We start from the raw sequence: 11,563 nt of genomic DNA, 5'->3' as shown, positions 1-11,563 counted from the left end.
ACACTGAAAGAATTTTTCAAATCGGACCCGTAGTTCCTGAGATTAGCGCGTTCAAACAAACAAACAAACTCTTTAGCTTTATAATATTAGTATAGATTTAAACATTAACCCAATGTTGTCCTGGGCATACGGCGACCTAAAGCTTTTTTTTTCGTAGATAAACTCTATAATAGAAACTAAATTGTCTAATTCCCAAATATTAGTTATCTGTGGCAGTATTGTCGCGTTGCATGTACAAACCGTCATTTTAGCAAATATTTATAGCACAAAAGTATGTTGGACTCTTTCTAAAATGACTATCTCTTTCTAATAAGTGTTACCCCTAGTAAAAATTTACCACTTCTTCTGGTAGATGGATCAGCTTATGATTAATATTTTTTATCTTTTTTATTAAAACAATTAACGCAAGTAAGAAACTAGGAGAACGTTTTGTGTGTGATTATGTCCGTCCAAATACATAAAACTAGGTTGGAGTTATTGTAACACTTGGATAAGTGTGGGATTTCTACTGTTTGATTTCAACCGTTTATTTCACATTTTTACGCGTTACTAGCGCTATTCTGAAGAATTTTTGTGCTATCACAGCTTGATACTACCATCAGGATTGATTTAGATTTATTTTGCAACAAATCGGATTTATTTAATCTTGGATCGTGGAAATATTAATTCAAAAATGGCAACACAGATCATCCAAAATGGCGTTTGACAACTGACAAAATGTCAATGTCGTCAATTTGTTAGACTGACTCACGTTGTTGTTTTCGTAAACATATTTTTGTAATAAACACGCGTATTTAGTATTAATTCGATTTCCAATAATCTAACCAACGTTAGTGTATCATCATAGCGTTAAATCATTAATTTACCGCTAAAACGAGTTCAGTATTACAAACTTACCAACATACTTTTTCATGGTGATAACTAAGTAAAAGTGATTAAAAATGGGTGGAAAAGCAGAAAAAGGTACTCCAAAGTACATAGCAAACAAAATAAAGGCTAAAGGTTTACAAAAACTGCGATGGTATTGCCAAATGTGTCAAAAACAGTGCCGCGATGAAAACGGATTCAAGTGCCACACGATGTCTGAATCTCATCAAAGGCAGCTTCTGTTATTCGCTGACAACGCTAATAAATACATCGATGAGTTCTCCAAGGAGTTCGCTGACGGATATTTGGAACTCCTTCGTCGGCAGTTCGGTACTAAACGTGTGAATGCGAACAAAGTGTATCAAGATTATATTTCTAACAGGTAAGGTATTTTTTTACAGTATTTAACCATTTTATAACACCTCTCATACTTGTGTGTATTTGATTGCTGATCTTGTGGTCTTGTGTTCCAATCCTGGGTCAAGCTAAAAATTGTCTAAGATTTTATGTTGAGAATTTCTTAAAGATTACCCCTTTTAATCAAGTTGAGATTGTAGACTTCTGTGCCTCGTACAGCACGTGACGCTATTAGTGCTGCGCCTGACCTCACCGGTTGTGTTGGTTTCAAAATCAAAATCAATCAAAATCAAATCATTTATTCATATAGGTCAAATGCTGACACTTATGATAGTCAATGATACAAAGAGTGAATTTACCGCCAGTTCGGAAGGTAGGGCCAATGAGAAGAGCTGGCAAGAAACTCTTGGCCACTCTTTTTAATCGCCAAATGGTTTTAACAATATAATTATGTCTGGTATAAATCATTGATTATGTAAGGAGCCGCTACCAACACCACCGAAAACACTTTGATCATAAGATAAATTAAATTAAATCAATATAATATTAAGGTGCTAGTAAGCATGATAACAAGTGTATTGGAAGCATGCTGGGAGCATCTTTCTGTACGTATCATACTATGAGAGTGAAGAAGTATGGTGTATACACTTGGATACTATAAACCAAATCTTGCACCAATGGTCAGTATCATTATGTTAGTGTCATAACTCAATGTTAGCATGTCCTTTCGTCTTTTCCTTATGTATTTCTGTAGTAATAAGCAGTAATAGCTGAGTGGTATTAGGCACCTCCCATGCGACTTATGGACAGTTCAACCTCGAAGCAACACACCAATAATTTTCCCAAGTAATGTGTGTATCAGAAATAATGATCACTTGTTCCAATGGTGTGAAGGAAAACATTGTGATGAAATCTTGTATGCCTGAAAGTTTTAAACAGTTCTTGAAGGTATGCAAAGTCATCAACCTGCGCTTGGCCAGCATGATGGACTGAAAGCCTAAATCCTCCCTCAGTATGAGAAGAAACCTTTACAGCAGTGAGACAGTAATGCATATATTTTATTTCAGAGATCACTTGCACATGAACGCAACACAATGGGAGACCCTCACAGAGTTTGTGAAATGGCTGGGTCGGGAAGGCAAGTGTGTGGTCGATGAGACAGAGAAGGGGTGGTTTGTGGCCTACGTGGATAGAGACCCTGCGGCCATCGCTGCTCAGGAGGCTAAGGCTAAGAAGGAGAAGATGGATAAGGATGACCAGGTAATTAACAATAAATTAACTATAAAAACCTACCCTCTTATTCATAAATACACTATAAACCTATTTTAGTTAAAAAACTACTATAATATGTTTTCTCTTTTTCATTTTGCTAAGGAGTGAAAGAAACAAAATTCTTTATAAGCCTTTCATAACTTCATATATTTTTATGAATAAGAGGGTTAGTTTTTAAATTATACCCTTAAAAGAAATAAAATGGCTTATAATAACTAGTCAAATTGGAGTAATTTTTTTTAAACAAAATATTATTAATTTCATCCATTTTACTCATGCTATGTACATTTTTACGTAAAATTATTAACTGACTTCAAAAAAAGGAGCAGGTTCTCAATTAGACTGTATTTAATTTTTTTCTGTTTGTTGCATCATAACTTTTGACTGTGTGGACCAATATTGATGATTCTTTTTTTGATGAAATTCACATTATAACAGGCGAAACTTCAGACACTCATTTGATGCTAAAGAAAATACGACACTCTGACGTCACTACACCATATTACTGAAATGTGTTTTTAACATTAATTTCATAAAGAGTAGCTGATTTGACTGTTATTCAACTAACCTATTGTCATATTACTTTCAGGAAAGAATGCTAGACTTTATACAGAAGCAAGTAGAACGAGGTAGAAAAGAGACGACAGTTGAAGAGCCATCGTACTCTGAGTTCAAACGTGAAAGCAGTCAGGAGCGAGTCACACTAAGTCTTAAGAGAAAAGCCGAAGGTACCAACATAGTCTTATCCTACTAATATTATAAATGCGAAAGTTTGTGAGAATGTATGTATGGATGTTTGTTACTCTTTCACGCAAATACTACTGAACCGATTACAATTAAATTTGTTATATAGGTAGCTGAAGACCTAGACACATAGGCTACTTTATATCCGGAGTTCCCGAGGGATCGACATTTACGGGAAGGACGAAGTCGCAAGATCGTGAGGTCTCGGGTTCGAAACCCGGGTTGGTAGTCTATTGGTGTTATTTTCTAATTTATATTAATATATTTCACAATTATAACCTGGAGTTTGGTAACGCGACCCGTAATGGCAATAGGCTCGCCCCCTATTACATGAGACTAACATTGTGACGGGAATGTGGGTGTATTACAGACTTGAGAATATCTACGTAAATTTTATAAAAAGTAGTACAGTTGCAGTACATATAACTACATTGAAAAAAGGGAATGAGTATGATTCCTTGAAAATGATATAGAAAAAAACCTTTTTCAATTGTTTAAAAATTTGTTAAAAATTGCGGTAAATTCACTCTTTGTATCATTGACTATCATAAGTGTCAGCACTTGACATAAATTAATAAATGATTTGATTTTGATTTTGTTTTAATTTTTTTTATAGAGAAAAAACCAGAAACGCTGCCAACGTCAGCGTTGAAATTGAAAGCTAAAGAAGAGTCTACCAAGAAGTTTAAGACTGAGAAAGAAGATATCAAGAATAAACAATCAGCGTTAGATGAAATTATGAAAATGGAGGAACGAGCTAAAGAAAAGGCTAATAGGTAAGAATTAAGAACTTTAGTTTCGTCAATTGTAAGTCTGACAATGAGTCTTACCCAGGGGTATCGTGTTATAACCCAGGTAGCTGTGTTGTGGAGGTCCGATAGACAGTCGCTGCATGTACAATACTGGTATTCAGCTGCATCCGGTGAGACTGGAAGCTGACTCCAACATAGTTGGAAGAAAGGCTAGACTGAAGTTTTGTCAAATTGTGTAGTCGATTGGATAAACGAAAAATTATTGAACTTGTACTAGTAAAAGGTTCAACTAAAATGCTAAGTGTTTGTAATTTTTTTCCTAAATAATGTTGAAATTGTCATAATTACAGACTGAAACATTTATTGTGGTGGGTTCGAATCTCACAAAAAAGGTCAGGTGGGACTCATAACCGGCGGTCCTGTATGACAACATGTATGTATGTATATATAGATAGCAAGGGAAGACTATGGGTACCAAGTAGCATTATTTGGTCTCTGCCAGTCTCTATGAGGAAAATGCTTGATTTTATGTTTGTATAATGTTGACTATATTCATTTCAGAAAGGACTACTGGCTAACAGAAGGTATATTAGTGAAAATAACTACAAAGTCGTTAGGCGACAAATATTATAAAAGGAAAGCTGTTGTGGAGCGAGTTGTGGAAAAATACTGCGCTCATGTCAAATTGGTAGATGACCATGTGAAAATTAAACTTGACCAGGTAACTACTCACATAATCGATATAATTCCTTGTACCATAGTATGCTCTTGAGATGCCTCTTATGACTGCAATACTATCATGATGTAGGTAGATGCTCCCATCATGCTTCCAATACACTTGTTATCTTACTTATTAGCACCTTTATATTGATTTAATTTATTTATATTATGACCTGTGTGTTCGGTAGTGTTGGTAGCAGCTCCTTATATCATCAGAGATTTATACCTAACTAGCTGACCCGCGCAACTTCGCTTGCGTCACATAAGAGAGAATGGGTCAAAATTTTCCCCGTTTTTGTAACATTTTTTACTGGTACTCTGCTCCTTTTGGTCGTAGCGTGATGATATATAGCCTATAACCTTCCTTGATAAATGGGCTCTCTAACACTGAAAGAATTTTTCAAATCGGATCAGTAGTTCCTGAGATAAGCGCGTTCAAACAAACAAACTCTTCATCTTTATTATATTAGTATAGATAGAAATATTGTTAAGGAATTCATTGTCTAAAAGAAGAAATCTAAGTATAAAAATCTAATTATAGTCTAAAAACCAATATGGTTTGATTCTCATATATTTAATAAACAAGTACGATACGAAATATATAATAATAATAATAATATATTATTTATACGAGGAATTCGCGTCATTGCAACCAATGACAAATGATTTGTCGGCTTGAATTATGTCGTGTGTTGTTATGTTCTGTACAAATCATAGTGAATAATAATAAAGGTGGACGTGTTGTTTACGTTTTGATACATTTTTATTGTAAACTACAAGATATTATCAAAACAAAACCAAGAATATATACATCGATCCCGATGACAGGACGCCGCTGTCGGCGCCCTAGGCAACGGCAAGCGCCGTGGCGCCCCCCGGCCACACCTGTCAGCGCTTCTTTTTGACGGATTATTTTGACTTTTATGTTTTAGTTATTTAGTTTTAAGTGAAATATCTTTGTGTTTTTAGTGTAATATATATATGCAAGGGACGTGCGGTCCTGGTGGTGGTGCGAAAGTAAGTACCGGTCAACCTACTCCGTCGCGGAGTGATCTAGTGCGTTGCCCCCACTGTTCCCAGGCCCGGTTTTTTAAAGGTGAGAGGGGTTTGAGAGTACATTTTGGCAAAGTTCACAAAAACCAAGATGTACTTTCAGGCCCCCAATCACTTAATAATACAGACTCTCCTCAAATTCCCTTATGGCAGACACTAACAAAATTAAAACATTCGGTGCCGGTTTTAAAGCGAGTTCCTCGGGGTGCGAGGCCTGTCGTGGCCCAAAGTTTGGCGCGCTGTATTGGCCTTGTAGTCCGAGAGAACTCACTAACCGCCTGGGAGCAGTTATTAACCTTCCCATATAGGATTCTACATATTAAGAAAGACCAAAACACTCTTAATAGTTTGACAGCCAAAATTAAAGAAAATTGCCGACAAACCAGCCACTTTTTTGACTCAAAATTTAATATAAACAATAATCATTCGGTCTTTCATTATGTAGAGTCCAAATTAAGTGAGGGTGATATTGCGGGTGCTTCGAGATTGCTGTTTAGTACGGATGTAGTGGCGCCTTGCTCTCCAGACACACTCGCGGCTCTGCAGAGCAAGCACCCTACAGCCCCGGATGACCTCTCTTTTCCAGATCCTCCCGATGCCGACTGGGAGCATATCGTTGTCGCAGCCAAAGACGTCCTCGCTGCCGTGAGCTCTTTCCGGAAGGGTTCCGCCGGTGGTCTCGACGGCCTCACACCGCAACACTTAAAGGACCTTATGTGTCCGGGCGCCGGGGAGGCTGGTGTTTCGCTTCTGGAGGAGCTCACGGCTTTAGCTAATCTAATGCTCTCCGGCAATGTGTGCGATGCCATCATCGACGTCTTGTATGGGGCAAATCTTTGCGCTCTACGCAAGACGGATGGTGGTATTCGGCCCATTGCCGTAGGGTGCACATACCGGCGTATGGCAGCCAAAATCTGTTGTAAGTATTACAGTCAATCATTAACAGAAAAATTCCAGCCCCTTCAGCTTGGTTTTGGCTCAAGAGGGGGCTGCGAGGCTGCCATACATGCCTTAGCCTCATACCTTGGTTGTGGTCAAGGAGAGGTCATCCTGAAGGTTGACCTGAAAAACGCCTTTAACTCGGTTAATAGGGACACCCTGTTGACTCAGGCAAAATTAGAAACCCCAAAATTATACAAATTTCTTTATCAGTGTTATAGACAACCTACAAAATTACTATATAAGGACAATCTTTTGGCATCTTCGGTTGGTTGTCAACAGGGTGACCCTCTTGGACCGGTCATTTTTAGTTTAGCCATTCACCCAATTATTAGACAAATAAATTCAAAATTTAATGTCTGGTACTTGGATGATAGAACTCTTGGAGGTGATGTTGACACTGTTTTGCAAGATTTAGCATTCTTAAAAACCAAATTTAGCGAAATTGGTTTGGAATTAAATTCAAATAAAAGCGAAATTTACCTTTCCGATAAAATAGATAAACCTTTAGTTATTTCTAAATTTAACTCTTTGGCCCCGAACATCAAAATTGTGCAAAACAGTTCTCTTCGCCTCCTTGGGGCCCCCATCCTAGAAGAGGGTTTCGTGCCATTCATTGAAGAAAAAACACAAAATTTTAACGAAATTTCGGACCGCCTACTTAAAATTAACCTACATTCGGCATTCACTATTATCCGATATTGTCTTTTTGTCCCAAAATTTACTCATGCACTAAGATCATCCCCTTTCTGGAAAAATCTAGCACCTCTGCTCAAAATTGACAGTATCATCAAGAATATACTGAACAAAATTCTAAATGTGGCTTTGGACGACCGAGTGTGGCTTCAGGTCTCCTTACCCATCCGTTTGGGTGGCCTCGGCGTCCGCAAAATTTCCGATGTCAGCTTACCTGCGTTCCTGTCCTCGGTTCACAACACGGAAGAGTTAACCAGGAAAATTTTAACCCCCACACTGGTTGACTCTGAAGTGTCGTGCAAGACCGACGCCATGAACTCATGGAGAATGATCGTTCCAAATGCCGAGTTGCCCCGAAACCTGTCCTCCCAGAGACAATGGGACGCGCCGCTCTGCAGTTTATTAAGACAAAATCTTTTAGAGACGTCATCCTCTCCTGCGGAGCGTGCTCGCCTGTTGGCTGTGGGAGAGTGGGAGTCGGGCCTTTGGGTTCAAGCACTTCCATCTTTTAACGTGGGCACGATGATGGATGATGCTACCTTTCGCATCGCCACTTGCCTCCGTTTGGGTGCTCCTTGCGTTTCTCCGCATCGCTGTCTCTGTGGAGAAGCTGTCGACCGCCTTGGGCACCATGGTCTTTCCTGCAGTAGGAGCTCTGGCCGTATACCCCGACACGCACACCTCAACGACATCATTCGCCGGTCTCTTGCCGCCGCTGGAATGCCAGCCATCCTAGAACCCAATGGGCTGGCGCGCGATGACGGGAAGAGGCCGGACGGTATGTCGTTGATGCCTTGGAGGATGGGACGGCCTTTGGTGTGGGATGCAACTTGCGTCGACACCCTTGCGCCGTCTCATCTTCCAAGGACGGCCGGTGCTTCTGGAGCTGCTGCTGCGGCTGCCGAAGACCTCAAGCGGCGCAAATACAGAAGTCTTGTTGGTGACTATGTGTTTGAGCCGTTTGGGGTCGAGACGCTGGGACCATGGGGCCCGAGCGCCCACTTACTTTACAAAGACATCGCCAAACGCCTCGTCGACAGTTCCCGTGACCAGAATGCTGGCATTTTCTTGGGACAAAGGTTAAGCATTGCCATACAACGTGGCAATGCTGCCAGCATTCTGGGAACGTTCCCGATAGACAGCGATGTGGAGGAGTACTACGACGCGTAGCGCGCTTCCTTTCTTTTATATTCTTAATTTTTTTTATATATTTGTTTTTTTTTTTCGCCAATGTGTATATAATATAGTTTTAATTTTAATAATTTAATGTAAATATTTAGTTATATAAGTTCTGTACAGTTTCTAAAACCTCTTGTTAAAACTAATTGGCGATTAAAAAGAGTGGCCAGGAGTTTGTTGGCAGCTCTTCTCTTTGGCCCTACCTTCCGAACTGGCGGTAAATTCACTCTCTGTATCATTGACTATCATAAGTGTCAGCATTTGACATATATCTATACTAATATTATAAAGCGGAAGAGTTTGTTTGTTTGAACGCGCTAATCTCAGGAACTACTGATCCGATTTGAAAAATTCCTTCAGTGTTAGATAGCCCATTTATCGAGGAAGGCTATAGGCATATTATCACGCTACGACCAATAGGAGCAGAGTAGCAATAAAAAATGTTACAAAAACGGGGAAAGTTTTGACCCATTCTCTCTTATGTAACGCAAGCGAAGTTGGGCGGGTCAGCTAATAATCGACATAATTCCTTGTACCATAGTATGCTCTTGAGATGCCTCTTATGACTGCAATACTATCATGATGTAGGTAGATGCTCCCATCATGCTTCCAATACACTTGTTATCTTACTTATTAGCACCTTTATATTGATTTAATTTATTTATATTATGACCTGTGTGTTCGGTAGTGTTGGTAGCAGCTCCTTACATCATCAAAGATTTATATCTAATAGAAATATTGTTAAAACTAATTGGCGCTTAAAAAGAGTGGCCAGGAGTTTGTTGGCAGATCTTCTCATTGGCGCTACCTTCCGAACTGGCGGTAAATTCACTGTCTGTATCATTGACTATCATAAGTGTCAGCACTTGACCTAAATGAATAAATAATTTGATTTTGATTTTAGCATGCTAAAGTGTTGGCAGTGTATGAAATACACCCATGTTTCGCCATTAACAATGTTAGTCCCATGTAATATGAGGTCTTTTGGCATATATGACTGACTACCTCCGTGGCGCAGTGGTTTAGGTCGCCATGCCGCTAACACTGCGTCGAGAGGTCGTGGGTTCGTTTTCCACTCGGGACAATTATTTGTGTGATCCACAAATAATTGTTTCGAGTCTGGTTGTATGTTTGTAAAAATCCCCGCGACACAAGAGTCATTCTTAGTGCGGGAGTTGTCTCTTATATAAAAAAAAGTAAAATCTAAGAATATCGGGAAAGTTTCCAAACTCCAGGCTACTGTCGAGATTTCTAATATAAATTAGAAAATACCCACAATATTTTTCCTTGATATTATTTAAAAAAACGGCAATAAAACAACACATTTGTTGCGTGGCAGCACTGGCAGCCTCATTAATTATTCATTTTTTAGTATATGTTTTTACAGTGGCAACAGAAATACATAATCTGTGTAAATGTCAACTGTCTTACTATCACGGTTCATGAGATACAGCCTGCTGACAGACAGACAGCGAATTCTTAGTAATAGGGTCCCGTTTTCAACCTTTATGTACGAAATAAATAAAACAAACATATATCCTCCCACGCAAGTGGTCGCAGGTTCGAACCCGAGGCAACACACCAATGGCTTTTCGAAGTTATGTGTGTATTAGAAATAATTATCACATGCTCCAACGGTGAAGGAAAACATCGTGAGGAAACCTTGCATGCCTAAAATTTGTTTAATACACTTATTGAGGGCATGCAAAGTCCCCAACCCGCACTTGGCCAGCGTGGTGGACTCAAGGCCTAAACCCTCCCTCATTACGGGAGGAGACCCTTGCCCTGCAGTGGGACAGTAATGGGTTAAATTTATTTATTTATATTTTTACTGTTTCAGAATCACGTGGAGACGGTGATACCATCAGCTGGTCGATTAGTTCGTTTTGTAAACGGCGCGTACCGCGGCGCCACTGGCGTACTCAAAAATATTGATATTGACAACTACTGCTGTGATGTAGAGGTACGTTTAATATCTTCTTAGGGAAGGTTCATATCTGACGGAAGATGCGTCGGGCGTAACTTAATTTGTATGGGCTTCGCATCGACGCATCATTGGTTGAGTGTGAACGGTCGAGTGTTTTTCTATACATTTGTCTGTTCTGGCGTTATGCGACCGATTTATTATACGCGACGTTAATTCCATCAGATATGAACCTTCCCTTATATATATAAATAACTGACCCGCACAACTTCGCTTGCGTCACATAGGAAAGATAGGATCATAATTTTCCCCGTTTTTGTATTTTTTTTTTTACTGATTTGGATGTTTTTATTAATTGTACAGTTTTTTATTCTACTATATAGCCTATTTCTTTAGAAAGGCTTTTTAACATTACGCTACTAGCAAGGAGTAATGTTACATAATCATAAGGGAAAATTATGACCCAAGCAAAGTTGTCAGAAGCTCGAAAGTCTAACATAACCCAGGTAACTGTGTTGTGGAGGTCCGATAGACAGCTGCATCCGGTGAGACTGGAAGCTAACTCCAACATAGTTGGAAGAAAAGCTAGACTGATAATGATGATATAATATGTAATATTTTTATATTTATTGATATTGGTGTAGAGGAAAATAATATATATTATTTATTTTTCAGATAGCCGAAGGACCTCTTACAGGACGGCTGGTCAAGAGAGTTCAATATGAAGACATCAGCAAATTAGCGTCTTGACAATGAAATAAAAAATAATTTAATAAATTTAACCCTTTACTATCCCACTGCTGGGCAAGAGTCTCCCAGATAAGGAAGGGGCGAGGCCGGGAGTCCATCACACTGGATTAGTATCAAAAAATTAAAATGCATTTTAAATAAAAATAAACGTTTTAGTTTATAATACTTATGTGGTTTCTCTTTTCTTGACTAGATGGCTTTCTGCCCCTGTAGCGCGGTCTGTAGTGAATCCGACTACTGATTATAAGGTCTCGTGTTCTATTCCCGGATCGGGAAATTGTAATTAAAATCATCCCCTAAGGGGTTCAAA

General features: G+C 39.0%; 1 protein-coding gene across 2 annotated transcripts; it reads left to right on the top strand.

Annotated features, from left to right (window-relative positions):
- Nucleotides 1-708: 708 nt before the first annotated feature.
- kin17 (kin17 DNA and RNA binding protein) lies at nt 709-11,418 on the top strand. 2 transcript variants are annotated; one of them, XR_012960178.1, is made up of 7 exons: nt 709-1,249; nt 2,292-2,484; nt 3,086-3,224; nt 3,857-4,016; nt 4,554-4,713; nt 6,352-6,684; nt 10,420-10,542. XR_012960178.1 is itself a non-coding variant. In XM_076132924.1 (7 exons), the coding sequence occupies exons 1-7, from the start codon at nt 942-944 to the stop codon at nt 11,251-11,253; spliced, it is 1,158 nt and encodes a 385-aa protein (XP_075989039.1). In that variant the 5' UTR covers nt 711-941; the 3' UTR covers nt 11,254-11,418. The 2 variants fall into 2 exon arrangements, 1 of the variants encoding a protein (XP_075989039.1); XM_076132924.1 differs by lacking the exon at nt 6,352-6,684 and adding an exon at nt 11,179-11,418 and having other exon boundaries at nt 711-1,249.
- Nucleotides 11,419-11,563: the final 145 nt, after the last annotated feature.

The sequence above is a fragment of the Anticarsia gemmatalis genome, chromosome 29 (assembly GCF_050436995.1).
Source record: "Anticarsia gemmatalis isolate Benzon Research Colony breed Stoneville strain chromosome 29, ilAntGemm2 primary, whole genome shotgun sequence".
Lineage (NCBI taxonomy): Eukaryota > Metazoa > Arthropoda > Insecta > Lepidoptera > Erebidae > Anticarsia > Anticarsia gemmatalis.
This window is presented reverse-complemented; position numbering and strand designations above follow the sequence as displayed.